This window comes from Anopheles marshallii, chromosome 3 (assembly GCF_943734725.1).
Source record: "Anopheles marshallii chromosome 3, idAnoMarsDA_429_01, whole genome shotgun sequence".
NCBI classification, from domain to species: Eukaryota; Metazoa; Arthropoda; class Insecta; order Diptera; family Culicidae; genus Anopheles; species Anopheles marshallii.
This window is the reverse complement of record NC_071327.1, coordinates 64,911,178-64,932,193: the sequence shown is the minus strand read 5'-3', so window position 1 is coordinate 64,932,193 and position 21,016 is coordinate 64,911,178. Positions and strand designations below refer to the sequence as shown.

General features: G+C 45.6%; 5 protein-coding genes across 5 annotated transcripts; 4 read left to right on the top strand and 1 right to left on the bottom strand.

The window, feature by feature from the left end:
• Positions 1 to 2,537: 2,537 nt before the first annotated feature.
• LOC128713019 (proton-coupled zinc antiporter SLC30A1) lies at positions 2,538 to 12,998 on the top strand. The gene is made up of 9 exons (XM_053807882.1): positions 2,538 to 2,714; positions 2,785 to 2,909; positions 2,982 to 3,079; positions 3,167 to 3,291; positions 3,722 to 3,853; positions 3,934 to 4,321; positions 4,442 to 4,569; positions 12,776 to 12,854; positions 12,931 to 12,998. The coding sequence occupies exons 1-9, from the start codon at positions 2,538 to 2,540 to the stop codon at positions 12,996 to 12,998; spliced, it is 1,320 nt and encodes a 439-aa protein (XP_053663857.1).
• Positions 8,516 to 10,216, top strand: LOC128711436 (uncharacterized). Its single transcript, XM_053806313.1, has one exon. It carries the CDS (start codon positions 8,516 to 8,518, stop codon positions 10,214 to 10,216), a length of 1,701 nt encoding a protein of 566 aa, XP_053662288.1.
• Positions 12,999 to 16,570: 3,572 nt separating the features above from the next.
• Positions 16,571 to 17,272, top strand: LOC128713577 (histone chaperone asf1). The gene has a single exon (XM_053808438.1). The coding sequence runs from the start codon at positions 16,571 to 16,573 to the stop codon at positions 17,270 to 17,272; it is 702 nt and encodes a 233-aa protein (XP_053664413.1).
• A 742-nt stretch (positions 17,273 to 18,014) lies between these two features.
• On the top strand, positions 18,015 to 18,655 carry LOC128714836 (nucleoside-triphosphatase THEP1). Its single transcript, XM_053809717.1, has 2 exons — positions 18,015 to 18,045; positions 18,111 to 18,655. Exons 1-2 carry the CDS (start codon positions 18,015 to 18,017, stop codon positions 18,653 to 18,655), a joined length of 576 nt encoding a protein of 191 aa, XP_053665692.1.
• Positions 18,656 to 18,994: 339 nt separating this feature from the next.
• On the bottom strand, positions 18,995 to 20,594 carry LOC128713017 (DNA-directed RNA polymerase III subunit RPC5). The gene is made up of 4 exons (XM_053807881.1): positions 20,562 to 20,594; positions 20,367 to 20,495; positions 19,587 to 20,304; positions 18,995 to 19,503 (listed from the first exon to the last, which is right to left on the bottom strand). Exons 1-4 carry the CDS (start codon positions 20,592 to 20,594, stop codon positions 18,995 to 18,997), a joined length of 1,389 nt encoding a protein of 462 aa, XP_053663856.1.
• Between the last annotated feature and the right edge of the window lie 422 nt (positions 20,595 to 21,016).

The window sequence follows — 21,016 nt, the reverse complement described above, 5'->3', positions numbered from 1 at the left end:
CACAGAGTTCTGTTTAATAGTAACACCCTGTAAACGATAGAACAACTTTGTTATTTTAACGCTACTAACACGAAACCAGGGCCCAGTCGATTTCGTGTTGCTCCATCGAGAAATATCCATTGGTAATGTCCAATTTACGATCGATTAACAGATTGTCGTCATCATGTTCTCAGGGTTGATAAATTAACCGAACGTGTGCGGTTGTGTCCATGACGCTAAAGAGATATTGGAAATAGGACCATCCTGTCTTGTGCCCAATAGATTGCAACAAACTTGCTCTATCTAATCCAAAGTGTTTCGGCAATTGCTGATACGGGTGTAATACATATTCCAAAAGGCGAATAATGTGAAATGTATCCGATGAGTCCCGGCCCCGCAGGTTAACAATTGACAAATCATCTGTATGAGTACAATGTACGGCGGCGTCCCGTGTGATAATCGATTTGAGGCATGTGCGGAATCGAAAGATAAGACTCTTAAATATGAATAATTCGCTAAATATACTAGGGATTAGGTGCACTAGAACCTAGGCTTATTTCACACCAATCGGTACACAATGAAGCGATTAATATTTCTACACATTCATCCCTATCTCATTTGTGGTCAAACCTCAATGTATCAAAAGTATCGTGCTCTCGTATAGTTGAGTGCTACAACAGCGAATTACCGGGCGGCCCGGAGGTGATATTGGTAATGGCGCTGGTCTTCACACGACAGCACTGTTCTAAAATCCCATCCGGACCAATCCCCCGTACGCAGAACTGACCATCCGACTACGTGGTAAAATAAGGATAGTAAGCCAGAAATGACAGGCATGTGACCTATTAGGGTCGTTACACGGCGGTAAAGAAGGAAAATAACAACGAATTGATCGCTGAGTGGCAATTTTATGGGTAGGGAATGGACGAAACCATCACTTAGCAGCCCAAATAGGTGATGAGTGTCATTGATTAATTAAGCGATTTTAAGCTCAAATATGTCTGTCTCTCTCTCCAGTTGAAAGAGAGAAGGAAGTGGCTTAGGAATGTTGAAGCTTAATTGTATAATATACGATAATATTGGTTGACTGAAATCATCATCGCCGGATCACTTTAGGATAAATGGGCAGATCTCTTAAATGGAGGAAATCATTTCAAGGGCGGTTTTACTACGCATTGTTAGCTCATTAGTGCTGGATATTGTGTAGAATATGTACATATTCTATATGTGTCCCCGAAATTCATACTATTAAGTGACGGAAGATTGCTCACGATAGCACTCCCGCAAAGGGGTTTACAGTTTCAATAATATCGCGTTTTTCACTGTAATCAAATCGTAGACATGTGCTGTGGGGAGTGAGCAAATTAACGCGAGCAAATAGTTAAGATGAAGAATTGCGTTTGTGGTTTAACTTTTTAGATAAAGCTGCTTTTCTTTTTGGAACTCCAGCTTATCTTGCCATGACCCGGAGCTGACGTACCATTTGTGTGTACACATTAGGTGTAGGTGTATTTGAGGTGGTAAAAGACAGGGACATCATGCGAGAGCATATAGTCACAATATTATCGTCTTCATTAACGATTCTCCGAAGCTGGTCGCGCTAAACCTTGAGCTCCTTTTGTGCCATCACATTTATGCGGGTCACACCATTCGCATTCGAAGCGAGTCGCGAGATCTGCGTCGGCGAAAACAACAAACTGCCTATCGGAAGACAACGTTTATTGTCGAGAAAGTTGTTCGAATTTGATTTTTATATACACAAAAATGCTAAACGACGTTTGTGTGGTGAACTGTGTCGGTAGCTTGAATAATCCAGGCCGTCATAGAAAAAAATCCTTCTCAGCTATTCGTATGTTTAAACCAAGTAGTTACATGTTACGCATATTAACGCATTTTGCTATGCGGGTGTGTCGTACAGAGTTGGATCAAGATCGTCTGATCCGAACGCCAATGGGACTGTGCGTGTACTCCACAATTATGAGCAATTAGTGGCGTATTTTGTATTTAATATTTGCTTATTGCTTACCCGTACAATTACCCTAATGTCCCTTGACCGTTTAATCCTTCCCGTAGAGGTACTTGGGGGAAATATGTTATGTATGTTCGTGTAAAGAAATTTTTAGATATTTTAGATGTGAGTGAAAAAGTTATGAGGTTATACCTAGAAGACGATTCAGCAAATGTATCAACAGTCCAGTAGTAACGAATTGATGACGTTAATTGAATTGAACATTCTCTTGCGTGTGTGTGTGTGTGTATTAAATTGAAAACAAATAATACTAATCTATCCATTTTCTACTTCAATTTTACCGTAGGAGCTAACTCGATCATCATCCCAATGCTGCCACCGATCGGGTAACGCTTGACAAAGACGCCGGCTATTCCAACGGCGATCCAACACTCCTTACACACCAATACTCCAGCACAAACGCACAATAAAATACCTCAAGACGATCCGGGAGGAATATTCCGTAACAACGTTGGAACAGTGAAGTTTTCCCGGTGATAGATTTATTATTTTTTGGACAAACGACCAAACAGAACAGCAGCATAACACAATGGCCAAATTCAGCGGGAAAAAGTGTCGCCTGTTGACGGTGATGTCGTTGACGGTGTTTTTCTTCTTTGTCGAAATCGTCGTCGGTTATCTGACGAACTCGATGGCCCTGGTGGCCGACAGTTTTCACATGTTGGGTGACATAGCGGCGCTTGTCATTTCCTTCCTGTCGATTAAGGTAAGTGCGTGGTAACGCCGATACAATCTGTTATGATCAGCCCGGGTTTTCCACGCTCTCTTTCTCGCAGATGTCGCCCAAGAAGTGGTCGAAAAACACATTCGGTTGGGCACGAGCGGAAGTGCTCGGGGCGTTGGTGAATGCAGTATTTTTAGTGGCGCTCTGCTTCAGTATTACCATCGAGGCGTGCAAGAGGTAAGTGAATGGACGTTTTGTTTTTGTGATTCCAATTGGTAGTTGTAATTATTTCAAATTTCACTCTTGCAGATTCATCGAGGTGGAACATATCCACGAACCGGAGCTGCTGATCGCGGTCGGTGTGATCGGATTGTTGGTGAATCTGCTTGGACTTTGTCTATTGCACAGTGAGTTTGTGGGAAAGCGAAGGCTTGTGGTAATTTAATGATACTGACACAGAGCGATAACGCATTTCTCTTTTCTTTATCCCCCAGAGCATGGTTCAGGACACATTGGACATTCGCACGGGCTGCCGCAGGCAAAGCAGATAAGCAGTTCGCATGGCAATCTGGGCAATAATGCGGACGACAACGAAGACAAATCATTCATGTATCAGCAGGTAAAGCATAATGCCCCGGTGAGCAGTTAATCGTTCTATCGGAACGATCGATAGTGGTTCGAACATGCATGACAGTATAATAGGTTGCGTATGGTTGGATTTTTTTGTTGCTGCTGCTGTATTTAACAGTCAACTTTTTTGTAATGACAGGCAAATACTCTTCTTATACAAAATTTAAACCACCGTTCCTTTATTGTATGGGGCGCGAGTTCGATGTGCAGCTGTACATTGTAGACACACAATCAATCACTCTTAACGTTCACTCAATCGATAAATTCAACGAATAGCCCAAAGAACGTAACATTTGCTTTCTGTGTGTTTGCATTACTACTGCTACAATATGCTACTACTGCTACAATGTGTTCCTTGTTCCTTGTGAGCTATAATGAGCTTTCAATATATACTTTTTTGTTTATTTTCCTTTGCATAGAATGGCACGACGGCGAAAAAACCTTCCCACCATGGACATTCGCACGATTCCTCGCAGATGAACATGCGAGGAGCTTTCCTGCACGTGCTGAGCGATGCACTCGGCAGTGTAGTGGTGATCATCAGCGCAGTGGTAAGAACGCGGCGTGCAAATGTTGTAAAGCATGCAAATATCGCTACCACACATTACTCAACCATTCTTTCCAATTGCAGATTGTTAAATTTACCGATTGGAAATACAAATTGTACATGGATCCGGCCCTGTCGGTTCTGCTAGTGGCGCTCATTCTCAACTCCGTGTGGCCTCTGCTGCGTGAATCAGCGTTGATACTGCTACAGACAGTCCCGACCCATATACAAGTGGACGCAATCCAGCGTCGTTTGTTGGAGAAGGTGGACGGTGTGCTGGCGGTGCACGAGTTCCACGTGTGGCAGTTGGCCGGCGACCGGATCATTGCATCGGCACATATTCGCTGTCGCAACCTGTCCGAATACATGAAGATCGCCGAACGCGTGAAAGAGTTCTTCCATAATGAAGGCATCCATTCGACCACGATACAACCGGAGTTTGTAGAGATTGAGGCACTCAATAGCTATTCAGGTATTGGCATGGGTAAGGGGTGCGACGGGGGCTATAGAGGAAATAGATTTCCATAGAGGAGATTGTAAAATGTTTTTTTTTTGTTGCTACGGCTTCTTTCGTTCATGCTGTCGCGTGCAGGTTCGGACGGATTTTCGAACAGCTTGAATGGCAGTGCAACCCAGGACTGCTGCGCCCTAGACTGTCCCACAACGGATGAGAGTAGTTGTATCAAAGCTACATGCTGCCAAAACAACAATAACGTTAAGGTACGTACCGGAAACATGCTACAGCGAGGGCTAAAGGTAAAGAACGATTCAATGATTGCCTCAGTTGTCCCAGTCAACCGTGACGCGTTGTCTTTCGTTCGTTTAATGTACCAGTGTCGTTTGTTAGTCAATTGAATTTTTATGTGTTTTTTGTTTTGTATTCTACGCATTATTCTTATGTTTTCTTTTTTCCTTTATTTTTCCTCATGTGTGTCAATTTCCTTATGTACAATGCATGGGGTGTTCCGGGGTGGCTCGGCCCTTTGTCTTGTCCCATTTGCATCGCAAAAAAAACCCGAAAACGTGACGAAATAAACAACCGGCACCGTATCCGCTATAGCCGGTGGTGGTAATCGATAAGGGCACGGCTTCCAGCCAGGAACCATCCGGCAGTAGAGCCTATGAAGGCGACCGATCGGAAGGGTTGTTTGTCGGGGATGCGGGCATGTCCGGCCGATCGAATGCTACCGATGCATTGCTACCTGTCTCGGGGCAAAACTGTAACGCAGAGGACGATGAAGAAGAAACAGACAGTGAAAAGGAGTGAAGCGGAAGAAGAAAACAAACAGACAGAGAGGGAAACAAAACATAATCTACAACGAAAGTTGCTCTATGGCAGGGAAGCACACAGGACATGTGACGAAATGAATGAGACTTAGGCAAGTGGAATGGTTAGTGAAGATTTTATTATATGAAGAATGAAGGCAAAGGTGCAGTTTTATTTATCTCAAACCCAACGCCACTTACGGGTGTGATGAGGCGTGTCATGTATGCGTTGAATTGTTACGCTTTATTGGTTTTGAGAATCGGTATCACTATGCACATTGAATCACCCTCGTCGTCACCGGCAGGATTTGGTTTGTTTCGGTGTGTTGAATTGAAGACCACACCTTCCAGGGAAAAGGAGAAAAAGAATGCAACGAAAGAGAACAGAGTATAAGCAAGAAATTAAAACGTTTAAAACTAGGTTGGATATGCCATTGCATCTTGTTAGGCAGATATCATCCATTTGCTGGATAATGTGAAACTTTGTCTTTATCCACTATTTTTATAAATTCTCCCAATTTTATTGGCAGTACGAGGTTTACAACTGTATAAGCTCTTTCAGTACAAACTCAACGTGCAGTGAGTTGAGAGCAACAACAAAAAAGCCCATCAGAATGTAGCTAGTAAGTGTTTAACGTTTCACACGGCTTTTTCGTGGTGTGATTAAAAATATTCAGTTTGTTTAAATTATTGTTTGGTAAATGAAACAGGTAACAATTTACCCCTGTACGTGTTCCCCACACGGTAAACTATGAGTGCGTGAGTATCGCGAAACGCAAGGTTGATGTAGCAGCAATAGGACAACACAATCAAAATCAAAATTTTATCGTCAGGAGCGCTTCACTTGCTTACATGATTCCTTTCAGTGAGAGCATGCTCGTTTGCAATGCAGTTTTTATATCAGAAACATGTTTCGTAAGTCTTCTTCATGATCGCAATATGTCTATTGCAGAGTAAATGAAAGGCTGATACTATTTTACGATGATTAACTACCTCGACAGTACAAACGATGCGTAGTCAAATTGTAGTATTATTTTGTAGCGAAAATAAAACAAACAACATATTCTCAGCCTTAATTTACAACAAAGAAATGGTCGGTAAAGCTTTACTTACTTACTGAGAACGCGTAGGGAAGTTTATTAGAGATGTCATAGGGACACAAGGTGTGGTTTACACTAGCGAACTCGGAAGTAACAAATTTGTTACATTAATGCATAAGGTCGTACACAGTACACACCACCAGCAGACAACGGCAATGAGCGAGACATGCACATTTCATGCGTGTATATGCTCGCTAGCGTTCGTGTGTCGGTTTTTTTTGTGCGATGGATTGGCATTTGTTCCCGCGCATCCCATACTGTGGCTGTGTCTGTGGTTGCTGCCCATTGTCTGGTCATGTCTGATGTGCACTGCCAGCCGGAGTGTACAGTTTGCGCTGCCGCTAGTATTGCACATTTGCTGCAATCTGCAGCAAACCAGGAGAAAAGGATGGAAAAGGGCAAAGAGCTGTCGGGGAATGCAACGCTTCGTAGAATGCTCCAGATCTAGCCGACCAGTAGAGCCGTTGTCTCTAGCCTTCCTGTCTGGGAAGGTCCAGCCACACTCATCTCCTGCTTCGTGTTCCCCCCTTCCAATCCCCAACGACTCGACTGCAAATGCATCCCGAGTCTAGTGGGGAGCTTTCCTGGCGATGTATTTTGTCGGCCAGAGTGGAACCAGTGGAAGGCAGCAACACACACGAATGCGTTTGCGCAGAAGAAAAGCTCTTGTGCATTGGCAATTCCGGGTCTGCCGGGTAAAATAAAAAACAAGGAAATGGGAACACGGGCGCCTTTGTACTTTTTTTTGTTGTTGTTGCTATTTGCCAAGGGAAAATTATTGCATTTTAACGCATTTATTTGCGATAGTACTTAACTCAGCCGATTGGTTAGGTTAGGCGGCAAAACAAAAGTCCTTCAATGCAGTGGACGACAAAATGAAAATTGAATTAATTTGACATGCGTTCGTTACTCAACTTATCAGGTATGAACCAATTAAAAGCGTTGCAAATATTTGCAATCAGGGGGGGGATGCAGGGGTGCTGCCAACCAGTAAAAGTGGGTGTGTGCGTGTGTCTATCAAAACAACGCCTGGTGTCGTTATCGATTTACTCAGTCGCGATGGTAAATAAACAACATCCGGTAGCTTCTAGGGAGATTGCCGTTCGGAAATAGTGCACCGCCGGCTGGTGGTGTGTATGTGTGTGGGGTCGGTTTTTTTTTTGTTTCTCTACCACCCTTTGTTTACTACCCAAGCACGTCTGCACTCACTTTCATTCCGTTTCACACACTCCCTGTATCTCTCTCTCTCACACACACACGTTCGGTGTGAAGTTTTCCCGTCTGAGGCACCAGTTTATGCACTGCGCCGGCGGGTTAAAGGGCTAGAAGAAACGGCCGGGCATGGGCAAGGGTTTCGGGGGTGGAAAACGAACGAAAAATCCCGAACCGAACAGAACGGAAGGGCCGAAAGTGAAATGGAGTGTGCCACCCGAAGGGTGCTTGTCCCTGTTTTGGGATGGTGTGTTGCAAAATCAGCACCAGAGACCGAAGGGGAACCACGGGCCGCGGAATCACACTAGCAGCGTAAGACGCATTCCAGGGAAGCACGCAAACGGTGCAGAAAGGATGCGATTTCATCCTCCGGCCTTTTTGCAAAACGGAGTGTGCAAACGAACACAGCGAGTGCCACCGTTGGAGCGCTCGGTCGCGCGCAAAGGAACAAGGCGGCGGTAGTAGTCCCAGTGTGATGCACGCGACACGCTTTAAAGGCCAGTGAAGGAAGGCACTATTCGCGCCCGATGTATGCAGTTCGGGTTTTCCGGTGCATACGAATCGCAATAGTGCTGCCGCCGCGCGCCGTAAAATAGCAACGGGACGCACAAGATTGGGTACGGCGAGTCAATAGTTGGCAGTGCACTAGCGAACGCCAGACTAGACGGCCACACATAGACACCACCATCCCCAAAAGCCGTGAAAGCACGGGACGCTCTCCTTCCGCGCCCGTGTGCTCCCGTGTGTTCCTGTGTTCGCAATTGTGTTTGTCCGGGAACATACAAAAAAAAACGCAAAACCAGACCCCGTTGTTGCGGTGATAGAAAGCCAAGGAGTACTATAGTAGGCATTGAATTTGGTAGTGTTGTGTGTGTGTGTGTGTTTTTTTTACGCTCCCTATTAGCTCCTGCAAGAGCTCTGCGTGGAATAGACGAAGTTGCCGAGTGCCAATAAAACGGGACATCCATTTTGTTTCGGTGGGAGCTGTGTTTCGCACGACCGAAGAAAGGAATTTAAGTTTTGCCACCGATGGTGAACAGTGTGACGGTTACGGTTTAGAGGTGTGACACGGTACACTATCTGGTGCAATGAGTGAAACGGTAATCATTTCGAAAACAAGCCCCAGACAGCGGCCACAACCAAGGGAACCGCCGACCGCTGCCATCGTCGGCAACACGATCTGCAGTGTGGGCGACCCGGGACGGTTGGAGAAGCTGGGCAGCAAGAGCAGCAAATCGACCGCCGCCTCGCTGGTGATGGTGAAGGAGCTAGTGCACCGGGACAACAGTCGGCTGGTGAAGGACCTGATGGCACTGTTAGCCATCCGGGAAGCAACGAAGGAAGTGACCGGCCCGCACGGTCCACAATCAACCGAGGGCGACGGTGCGGTGGTGGAGCTGAAGCGGGATGAAACGTTGCACAAAAACCGGCCGGGCGATACGGCGGCAAGGATGATACCGGCGACGCTACCGGGCGAGCAGTCCGAGCAGCATGGCGGGGGGACCAAGGTGGCGGCAACGATGACGGCGGCTGCAGTTGCATCACTGCTGCATCACACCGCAACGAAAGAGTTTTCATCGTTAGCCGGGGAAATTATAGCCATAGCCGACGATACGCCGACGGCGAATAGTAACGAAGATGCACCACTGGACGGTCGAGCTGGGGACGGTATGGTGGAGACCGGTACCGCGAACGACGAAATGATGCTGCACGCAGACGCAGCTGCACCGGAACTTAACACGAACGGAAAATCCACCGACCACCAGCCCGCCGTCGCGGTGAAGCGGGAAGAAGGTGGTTGCTTGGCGAGTAGAAAAGACCGGCCGCCGTGCCAGGGTGCGAAAGGTGAGTTCGTTACGGTCGGTAACCGCCGCCGGTATGATGAGGTGTGCGGGGAGGAGACGGAGCAAAGGGAACAGAAGACTGATGTGTCGGCGTGTGGAGATAATCTGCCGCAACGCCCTAGCTTGGACCGCTTACTGTCTGGGCCGGTTCCGGTTTCCTTCCCACCGAAGGGTGATGTCGGGGCCGTTCCCGAACGTACCGCTACCCCCGTACCAACGTACGGTCCACCGTATATATGTCACGGTTTGGTTGCACCGACAGTGCCGGACCGTCCCGCTGCGCTTACGCTTGAACAGAAGCTAGACAAGCTGCTGGACAGTGTGGTGAAGATCAAGGCAGACATGCACCGGCGTATCGATCGGCTCGGGAAGCGTGTCGAACAGATACACCTCGACGTGCAGCTCAACATTGACAGTACGGACCGGGCCCTGCTACGGAACGATCTGCTGCTGATTGGTATTCCGCACCGCGAGCGGGAGGATTTGCACCAGTGCTTCCGGGCCGTGTGCCGTGCGCTTGAGTACACCGACCAGGACATACCGCAGGTGGACATACGACGGCAGCGTGTGCCGGGTGGAAGCCGCCGCGTTGCCGTACCGTCCCGGGCACCAAAACACGGCGATTCATCGACGAGCGGACCAGACGCGGTCGCACCGGCACCGATCGTGGTGGAGTTTATGTTCAAAACGCTTCGCGATCAGTTCTACCGTGCGTACCAAGCGAAGCGTGTGTTGCGCCTGTCGGATATTGGGTTCGTCAACGATCGCCGGTTCTTCGTCAACGAGGTGCTGACGAAGTACAACCAGAAGCTGATGGCGGAAGCGGTACGGCGCAAACGGCTCGGGCTGCTCCACTCGGTCTACACGGTCGATGGGATCGTTTACGTGCAGCGCGCGGCCGGTGAAAAGGGCACCAAAGTGATTAGCTTTTCCAGCCTGAACTGACCGACGGACGCGAACGCCGGCGGCGAAGCAAGAGAGAAAACAAATGGTGAAAATGGTGAAAATTTGTAGAATTTTTCATATCGCGAAAGGAACACACAAACAGGGGTCAGAAATAGTAGTATACTAACTATAAAGACAAAACATGCAAAAACAAGCTGCCATTTTAGAGGAAGACAAAAAAATAACGGAGATGAAGCAAAGAGACTCGCGAGAGAGAGAGAGATACTGAAATACGAAACACTGAAAACTGGAAACAACAGAAACACAGATGATAACACAGATGAAAACAGAGCGTTGTAAGTGAAGTTGTATGAAATCGATTTATTACTACTATTCTTCTACTTGATAAACAAAATATGTTGCTAAAGAGAGAGAGAGAGAGAGTATTACGATGTACGTTCAACTATATTGCGGATAAAACTATATGAAATTTATATATATACAACCGAAGAAACCAAGAACAAAAAAAGGAAAAAAGAAAACAAGATTCTGAAGATGATGTTATTGGATAAAGTAGGATAAGAAATGAAAGAGAACGAGATGCAAAAGAAAAAAACGTATAGAACTATTAGAGAGTTATATTTTACTGTAATTCCTCCGAGGATAATGCACTCTAAAAAGCTAAGGATGGAAAAGAGAGAGAGAGAGAGAAACATTCCAATGGCCACCACACGACAAGAAGATATTTGTTGGAAGAGGAAGAATTATTGGATGTACTGTGAATTAGTTTTAGTTTTATTTAACGTAAAAGGAGGAGCAGTGCGGATAGATGATGATATACTTTAGAACACAAAGCAAAACAGGAACTGATGAAGTTGTGAAGATGCGTTTTTAGCTGTGATGATGAAACAGACTTTTTTTTTGTTGGGCCGACCGCGTTTATAGATGATGAAACACCACAGAGAGACACCACGATTGGTTTGGCGATCGCTGGCAAGAGAGGAATACCGTATCTAAGTTAACCTTGACGAAACCCCGATGGGAAAAGCTCAACAGAACGGAATGCACACGCAGAGTGACCGGGCCGGGGTTTTGACGAATTATTGCAATTGAAAGACTTTGATTGACACACACGAAAGTAATATAACGTTGCATACTTGCGATAGGCTGTAACACAGAAGTATATATACATGAAGGTAGCAGAGTATACTATAAAGAATGGATAAACGAAAGGGAAAACCCCCAATGGTGTGCATATGTTCGTATCTGTCTGTCACTGCTACGAAATGTCCGTTGTACTTGAAAGTACTGATCGTTGCTGTTCTCACGAAAGTATCTTCTTATTCGGATTATTTTAGAACTATATTTTGTTGTAAGCTGGTTCGAATTCTTTTCTACTTTACCGTGTAGCGTTATACTATAAGCATTCCACCGGGAAGTGTATGTTTCTGTGCGGATAAAAAGTTGACGGCTAGCTTAAGGATGGCCGACCCCGGTGCAGATAGATGTTGAACTATTATCACGAACCTCCCTCCCCCCCCCCGACGCGAACAGAGTGTTTATTTTAATGTGCTAATGAATGGGATAATTGCGTAAATAGGTGTTCTTTTATAATTCTGTTATTTTGTTGAGCTATCGTAAATTATGTTTATCGGATGATGTGCAATGTGCAGAGTTGCGTGTGTTGGGAAATGGGAAGAAAATGCATGAAACAACACTATTAAAGGCTGAATCAAATAACACTTTAACAGAGAGAAGTAATGAATACCATACACAGATTTAAACCCACAAAACAGAGCTGAAACCTATCAAACTCTATTCGTATTTATATATAAACGTTTCCTAGAGAGAACAAATCGACTGATGATGATGAACCGCGCTGCAAAACAAGATTGTGTCCTTTTTGTGATGGGTGGATGAAGGGGTGGGTGCGTTGAAAATTATTTTACGCTCCCGCGGGCAACGGTTAGGTCCTGGGACGCCCACGTATAGTGTGCAATAATTAGAGAGAAGGAGGAGAAAAAAAAAGACAGTAAACAGGAATATAGTAGTGTCGCCGGGTTGTCCCTCCACCCAAAGCGACGGTCGGAAATTTAAAATAACGATAACATTAGAATCCTTCCAAAAAAAATCATTCACATAGCGAAAAGATAACAAATAAAAAAACCAGTCGCGCGAATAAGAGAGTGAATAGTGTATTCATCATATTAACTATATATTATATATTCTATCAATGCCACACTAACAACCTAATCTATCATCATTCATCTAACTAACAGCATTGCCGGGGAAGTTCGAATCCTTTCCTTTCGATTATTCAAATACCTAAAGCAACACATTGTAGTGAACAGAACGACCCGTATCCGTTACTTGGTAGTAGCAAGGCATTAGAAACGATCTAATCTTTCCTCATAAAACACACACAACACACATTCTAACAGTGATCGGAACAGAAACAACTGAAATGATTGTAATAAAACCTTATGGGAACCGTTTGTGAACCAAACAATTGCTGTCCTGTGTTTTTGTTGAGTTATCACGTGTGTGAGAACGTGGGAAGTAAATGTCACAAGTTGCGCTAACATTGGGCTTTCCGTTTATTAAAAATACTTTTTACAGAATCAACCATCATCACCAACACCTTCCCCATTCCTATGCCGCCAAAGAAGTTCCAGAAGCGGGAACGATGTAGAATCCGGTAAGTATTATCACTCTTACTCTTGATACGTCGGAGCGTCGCAGATATTAATTGCGTCCCGTTTCCATCCGCACAGGTTCCCTGCTCGAACAACACAATCAAACAGCATCGAACGATGATGCGTTGCCAAAAGTTACTGTCTGACAGACAAATCCCTTAAACCGTAGCAAAGCCCTTTTACCATCCATGATCGGAACGCAAAACAGTATCAACGAGCGGCAGTCAAACGAACCGGCGGCGATGAATGTAGTGAGTAGAAAGTGCAACCAAAAGGCAGCGGGAACCCCGCTAGATCAAGCGAAAGGACATCCGATTGCAATGGACAGAGGTGATAAAGATCCAAGCATATTGTTGAACTTGCAGTCTAGTAAACTGTATCGAACGAGGCGTCACGGTATCGGTAAGAACGATCAACTCCAACACGATCAGTCAGCGCAATCGGGTGGCGGCCAGCAGCAGCAACCACAAGCGATCGAAACGGATCCACCGTACGGTAGTGCTGGTGGCACCACGCAAAGGCTGTACAGTTTGTCCGGGATGCCTCCAGCTTGCAGTTTGCTGGAAAGCTATGTCACCGGAACGGGATCGCCATTGCGTAATCTGTACTGCCAGTGCAAGCACCATCACGATGCGATACAGTGAAAAACTCCGTTATCAACGTACGTCATCCCTGCCATCCCTGCCTCCTGTGTAGTTTGGATTCAATCGGAGTGGAAAAACCCTATTTTAAAGCGTTTCACGATGTGTGTCGTAGCCTTTTCTTCGTTGCGTTTATATGTAGGATATGCTGAAGTATCAGAACAGCACCACAAAAACAAAACAACACCTCGTAATGGTCATGATTAGCATAGAAGGATATTTGAATACGTTTACAAATTGTTGGTAGTAGTTAGTGATTTGTATCATTTCTTCCCGAGACAAGTTACGCAAGGGAACCGAGACATTGTGCAAGGATCACGTTTTTGTTCATTACATTCACGGTCGCTGCGAGGTAGAGTTGCCTTCGTTTCAACAACAAACAAACCCACAAACTCAGTACACACGGAGAAAGATAGAGAGGGAAAGAGATACTTATTTAGTGCAATCCATAATTGTGTTAGGTGCAGAAGCTGCATAAATAGGGCGACATAATTAACATATAGAGTGAGAGATAACAGGACAAAGCAGAGAAACATTAGCAGATTGAATAGTTTTACATCATATATTTAGTAGCTGACAAAAGGGAACGAAAGGCACCGACGAGACAGATCAATGTTTGCAGCCGTTCTCTTTCGTTTTGGAGCATCCAATTCGTTCCTTTTTAATCACGCAGAAAGTGTTCTTATTTGCCGGGTGTAAAGTGTAAAGGGTAGCAGTGGAAGGAGGATACAAAGAAAGAGATTTTTAACGAATTTCATCATCACCGGACCCCACTACTGCTGGGTGTGGTGCCTAGGCTCAAACTATATCGTTGTACTGTTTGTGTACCACCCTATATCTCTATATTTATCGTTTTAGATGGTTACCCTACTAACTTATAGCCGATTCCTGGTTGGGGCACCGAATCGGTGTTGTAAGGAGTTACACAGAAGAAAACAAGAACTTTATCAATTGTTCGCCCCACAAAGGATCAGCTTTCGGGGTGACAGTGTTATGTTATTGGAGCTTAGTTTTACAAGCGTGTGTGTAACCATAGTGCTATCATCGTGGCCGATCTTTATGTGTAGTAGGAGAGAGCTATGATCTTTTTGTGTTTAGTGTAATGCAGGTGATACATTTATCTTTTACCACGATATACGAACAGATCTGTTCGGATCCTTTATACACGATGCTTTGTAACAATCGGTTTGAGAATTTCTCATCCTTTTTGGGGAAAAATTGGTGATATGAAAGTAAAGCGGAATCTGTAAGCATCGGTCCGTTTTTTCTTTTTTGTTTGCTACTCTCCTGACGAATGTTATAGACGGGTTGTCGTTCCCTTCTTCAACTAGCAAAATGGTCGTTCGCTGGATAGTACAATCAATGAAAAACACAAGAGAGACACCTTCCCCGTCGCGGAATCGCATGTTTACTTAAACCGAACCGGTTGCACAGAAGGCCAACAAGAGGAAATGGTGTGCAAGTCCATGCTTTTTTTTTTTAATGCGGTGTCCGTCTTATGAATTGTTGCGCACTTCCTTGCGGGGAACAGTATTGCAAATTGTATTAACCGATTTACTTTCGTACGTGATGCGCGTGATTGCGTCCGATTTGCATGATATGTGCGGTGTGCAATCGAAATGAAAAAAATCAAAACAAAATACAAAAATTAACATTAGCAGTGCAAAACACACAATTATATTCCACCTCATCGCGCAGCACGGCAATAAACTGGCTGGACGATAATGATGATGTTTGTATTAGTGAATATGATACACAAGGAGACACAGAGAGGGAACCATAGCAAAATAACATATTACAGTACACATAAAAAGCAAAACAGCAAAGTAATGATAATGCGAAACTTTAGAAATGATAGAAACCATTGGCGAGGGGGAAAAACAGAAGACCGGTGTTTCTTCTTTTGCCAGTAACCCGTAAGCTGATGAAAAAGCAAGGAACAAATAAAAAATAGGATAATTTTACGATGGACACGCTTGGAGGGACGCACTGCTAGCCTTTAGTGCTCGCAAACCCTTCGTTTTGGCGTTCGAAACAGATCGGGTGCAACCAACATTTGAAAAAAAAAATACACAAATAGAAGTTACTGATGAAATAGAATTTGCATAGCGGCGCGCATATACGCAATAAAGAAGTGCGAATATAAATAGCTGGCAATATTGTGATGGGTGCGTGAAAAGTGTGTGCGGCTTTATACGAAAGAAATTGGTGTGGCAGTCAAGACATTCTGGATCGGTTAAAGGTCTCTGAGGTCTGGGGAAAGTTTAACAATCAGAGGACCAGAGCTGACAGCCCTGGGAAACCTACAAACCAGTTGTACAACAGGACAGTTTTACACTCGGTTTATTGAATATTTAAATAATTTTCAAATTGCTACCACCATATTGTTTTTGGGGCTCTAAATGTGATCTAAAACGGCAACAACTTTAATTTTAGTACTCAAACGATAGTACTAAATATACAGCTGATTTGTTTTTGGAGTTATCAAATCACTGTGATAACAATAAAGGAAAAAGGACTTTCCCGACACAAAAAGTATTTGCGAAATCTTGGAGACGACGTTAAACTGGTAACAGAAAATATTATTCAGATTCACTCAAATGTGTTGTTCTAAAAGCGTATTCACCAACTGTCAGACGCGTGTAGCGTATTTACTTACCTTGATAATATCCTACATGGGAAAATGTTGCGTGGGGACATCTGAAGCAGGCAGAGCGGGAAAAATGCGGAGCGTATGTTGATGTTTTGTTCGTTCCTTTGTGCAGTCGCGTGTAGTTTTTCTCGGAGGTAAAAATTACAATTAATCTACTGTTGTGTTGAATTATTATTGAAAGTTCCCCGTGGCGGGTTAGATTTGAGCACCTAACATTTCGCCGAAAAGTAGAACTAAGAATCACCCATACGTCAGCTCGACAATCTTGCGGCACACATTTGTTCGCGCGGTTTGCACGAATAGGCATCGAGTGCTAGGTGGATAATTCCAGAAGAAATCGTGTCACGTACTTCATTGGCGGACATTCCTGTATTGCTGAGCTTTGCGGACAGATTCACAAACAACATACTAGCAAAAAAAAGTGATGGCCAAGGTACACATCACCAATGTGGTGGTGCTGGATAATCCCAGCAGCTTCCTAAACCCGTTCCAGTTCGAACTGACGTTTGAGTGTATCGAGGAGCTGAAGGAGGACCTCGAGTGGAAGATGATCTACGTCGGATCGGCCGAATCAGAGGAGTTCGATCAGGTGCTGGATACGATCTACGTTGGTCCGGTACCGGAGGGAAGGCATATATTCGTGTTCCAAGCGGATCCACCGAACGTGAGCCGGATCCCGGAGCAGGACGCCGTCGGTGTGACAGTGGTGCTGCTAACCTGCTCCTACCGTGGGCAGGAGTTTGTTCGCGTCGGATACTTCATCAACAACGAGTACGCGGACGTGGAGATGCGCGAAAACCCACCACCGAAACCATTGTTCCACAAGATGACGCGCAACATACTGGCATCGAAGCCGCGTGTCACTCGCTTCAAGATTAACTGGGACGATGCACCGGTGAACGGTGTAGCCGGAGGGCCATCCAACGGGATGATGGACGGTGAGGAGGCACCGTCGGACGAGATGGCCACCAATGGTGACAACAATGATCATGGAATGGACGGTGAATCGAACGGTGGTTCCTCACATCCGCCGGATCTGGTGCACGACGAGAATAGTATTGCGATGCCGGCGACGGAAATGCCCGAATTCAACGAAAACTCCAACTCGCTCGCTATGGAATGCTGAGCGGACGGTGCTAATAGTTGTAATAGTAGTAGCGCTGGGTGGAATATCTCCAACATCTCATTTAACACGTTCATTCGCGCACAATTGCATTAGCGTTAGAATTTATAGCGGTTAATCTAATTATTCTTTTTGTCGCACTACTTCTTTGTTTGGTGCGTTATTGTACGAGAAGCGAAATAATTATGGTAATGAAGCTAATCCGTAGCAGTTCAGCTCAGGTTCCTACGGTTACTGCAATCCAAATGACGTTTGGTTCAGTGGTTCATTTCGCGAGCTTTCACACTCTTTCATACTAGTTATGTTTTTCATCTTAAAACTGTAACGTTATCTGCTGATACTGCAGTAGGATCGAGTGTTCTTTTTTAAAGAGGCCGCATTAGAACACGAAGGAAAAGGATTGCTGCAGAGAAACAAAATGGGAGAAACTATGTAAATAACGAAATAAACTCAAAAATTAAAATAGATAGCGTGGAAAAACAACAAAGAAGAATCGCGGCTTACGTTGATCGATTTAAAATAAAATAAGCTCCTTTTGTAACAACATGCAAGTGTTTTGGCTTGATATAAAGCAAGCGGTGCGAGACTGAAATCATCCTAGTTACCACTAAACTCTATTTGTAATCCGAAAAGCGTTATCTATTCCGTCAATTTATTGCTTCCCCGAATGGAACTAAAGACACGACCTCTTTCTTCGTTGCTTTCTTCTCTATAGACTTTGAACCATTTTGGTCCATCACTAGAGATGAGCCTTATTCTGGTGACCGGCATGCCGGGTAGGTAGCGATCGTGCCGTGTTGCAAGTAAGAATACACTCATTCAGCTCATTATCTATTCCCAGGTGTTGGTAAAACGACCATTATGCGTAAGCTCAGCGTTGAGTTGCGCAAACACAATGTTCCCATTGCCGGTTTCTACACGGAAGAAGTTCGCGACCCCAAATCTGGTGTTCGGATCGGGTTCGATGTGGTGACATTTGCTGGGAAACGATCGGCACTGGCACGAACGACCTCGAGCCATTCCAACAATCCTACCGTTGGACGTTATTCGGTATGGATGGAAGAGTTCGAGCGTCTTGCAATTCCTGCCCTCGACGAAAGACACTCAGCGGAGATGGCTACGAACGGAATGCTCCTGCTGGACGAGATCGGACGAATGGAGCTAAAATCACGAACTTTTAAAGCGCGTATGGATGCGATCGTGAAGGAAGTGAACGCCGGAAAGTTACGTTTCATTGCCACTGTACCACTGAGGTCGGCCGGAATCGACGTAATTGAACGGCTCAAGCAAATCAGTGGCTGCCAGCTGTTCCACGTAAAACCATCCAATCGGGATGACATTTATAGCTACATTCAGGACGATGCGATGCGTTTAATTTCGTCCTAAATGAACATGACCACGTGATTTACCGATATTTCCGTGAGTGGATTGCGTGTATTTCGTATAAATTAAAAACTTAAACATATTGGCCTTGGCAGGATCGGGAAGCCGCCATTCCGAAACGGGCAACATCTTACGCAAAACAACAACAAAAAAAGACTCTCGCCGCTATGCTGCGCACCACCCCCAACGAACTTAAAGCAAATATGTGGTTCTATACAATAGCTAATTTCGGTGTGTGGTTTCGTTCTTCCCTGTTTCCGTACCGTTTGCCCGGTTGCTCGATTCCAGCGGCCAGCCACCCGGATCGGATGTGAGCTCCCGAGGAAAGGGATCCCCAGTTGGCTAGCAACTGTCGCGGGTCGAACGCTTCCGTACCCGTTTCGAGGTGGACGCACTGCTGTTACGTTCCATCTCGATGAATTTGTCCGATCGAGCCGTCCAGAACGCGCCCTGCCGATCACTGATCTCCTGTTCGTCCACACACTGGAAACCTTCGTTCGGTGGCAACAGCATGCTCCAGGTGCGGTCGGCCGTGTTTAGCTTCGCTATCGTGGACAAAATCTCTCGGATCTCTTCGGCCGGCAGCTGCGTTATCGCTACCAACCGGTGCCGCTCGAGCTTATCACATTTCGTAAAGCGGAACATAATGTAGTCGCGCGCCTTGCGCATCTGTTCCGCCGCAACACCATTCGTGCCGGACACGCTACCGTCCGGGTAGATGTACTCGGATTGGACGACCCAGTTGCCCCGTATCAGCCAACCGACCTGGGGCAACAATCGTCGCACCTTTTCCGGTGACAACGTTCGATCCGGCAGCAGGTCGAGTATTTGTTGCGACGTTATTACTTTCGCTGTGGGTGATAGGAAATAAGTTAAATAGTGGCCAGTTAGGTGAGACGTTGGAGCAAATAATGTCCCTTTGTTTTGTTCTTACCATCGGTGAGAATGACTTTCAATTGTTCCTGTAAGGTGAGCTGCTTCAGTTTGTGCATACACACGACTTGGCTGGGCAGAAGGGAATCAATGTTTCGGTCCGTCTTCTCCTTGCTGATTAACATATCCATGTACTCCACCGGTTTCACGTTCAGCGCCGCATTGTCTGTCTCCAGTCGTCCGCTCCCACTGGGACTGGCACCACCGACCAGCTTCTGTCGCTCCAGTTCCGCCGTAGCGGAAGACTTCTCGTGCCAAAACGTTTCGCACCACGGTTCTTCTGCTTCCATCTTAGAGAGATAGTTGAAGGATTTCTCACGCGCCTTGCGCACCTTCTCATTTTCCAACCGCGCAAACTTGACGGTCACTTGCGTCAGTTCCTCATCCTCCGCAGCACCGTCCGCATCCTGTTCGGCCTTCTGTTCCGCCTTTGTGCGCTTGTCTTGCTTGTCGAAGTAGGAGAACAACTGCCGCATCGACACGATGCCCTTGAGCGGAGTCGCATGCATCTCCCCGTCCTGGATGACGCACACCAAGTACCGGCTCACGTCCTCGATCGGTTTCGTGCTCAGAAACGACTGCTTATCCATGGTTCCGCTGCGGAACGTTAGCTTTTGAGCTTTGTCCCGCTGCTTCCCATCGGCGGCCAGTGCAAATTGTTCCCCCTTGAAGGCATCATAGTTCTTGGATGCTGTGTTTAGCGCATAATCTACCTTTATCTGTATAAGGAACGTTCAACATTAGGTGATCTTGGAATTTCGCTGATATTTCTCTCCCTTACCTGTTGATTGATAGGTTTCACGCAACAATTCACCACCCGGCCATCATCAAACGTTGCCGTCGTGGACTTTAAGGGATACTGCAGGAGGTACAAGTTCTCAGCTAGCACTTTCGATAGATGCACAGGGATCTACGATACACAAGCGAGAAATTGTGAATTTCATAATCTTGACCGATCTACAGCCAAAACACTCACCTCCTCCACGACAGGATCATCTTCATCTTCCATTCTATTTTCCACTAATGTCTACCACGAGGAAGAAGCCGAACCCTATCAGCACATTGAATATCTGCACCGATCGTTATGGTCTTCGCTCTTTCGGTCGTGGACGTTACTACGCTACCTGTTCATGGTAAATGCAATAATCTGCCTAAGAAACGGAGTGCGATGAGCGACGCTGGACGATTTTATTCAGCAAATTGTTTGATAAAAATACTCAGAACGCTTGCATTCCACCTCCGGTAACAACACGTTGACATATCGGACTGACAGCGTGAATGACATCGAAGTGACCAAGATTAGTAGATGAGCGCTTCAATGGAATAATCTCGGTTGCAAACTGTCTGTGGGGTTGGCTGAATATAGCACCGAAGTTCAATTCTTGGGCTTGAAAATTAGATCGCTTTCATTTCAAACTCCGCAGGGCAGAG

Bases quoted from the DNA above. Each gene is read 5' to 3' on its own strand.
- LOC128713017 (XM_053807881.1), bottom strand. From the start codon at position 20,594: ATGGAAGATGAAGATGATCCTGTCGTGGAGGAG. The intron at 20,496-20,561 runs GTGAGTGTTTTG...TGTGTATCGTAG, and splicing joins ATGATCCTGTCGTGGAGGAG to ATCCCTGTGCATCTATCGAA. The intron at 19,504-19,586 runs GTAAGAACAAAA...TATCACCCACAG, and splicing joins GAAAGTCATTCTCACCGATG to CGAAAGTAATAACGTCGCAA.
- LOC128713577 (XM_053808438.1), top strand. From the start codon at position 16,571: ATGGCCAAGGTACACATCACCAATGTGGTGGTGCTGGATAATCCCAGC.
- LOC128713019 (XM_053807882.1), top strand. From the start codon at position 2,538: ATGGCCAAATTCAGCGGGAAAAAGTGTCGCCTGTTGACGGTGATGTCG. The intron at 3,292-3,721 runs GTAAAGCATAAT...TCCTTTGCATAG, and splicing joins AATCATTCATGTATCAGCAG to AATGGCACGACGGCGAAAAA. The intron at 4,570-12,775 runs GTACGTACCGGA...TACTTTTTACAG, and splicing joins AAAACAACAATAACGTTAAG to AATCAACCATCATCACCAAC.
- LOC128711436 (XM_053806313.1), top strand. From the start codon at position 8,516: ATGAGTGAAACGGTAATCATTTCGAAAACAAGCCCCAGACAGCGGCCA.
- LOC128714836 (XM_053809717.1), top strand. From the start codon at position 18,015: ATGAGCCTTATTCTGGTGACCGGCATGCCGG. The intron at 18,046-18,110 runs GTAGGTAGCGAT...ATCTATTCCCAG, and splicing joins TCTGGTGACCGGCATGCCGG to GTGTTGGTAAAACGACCATT.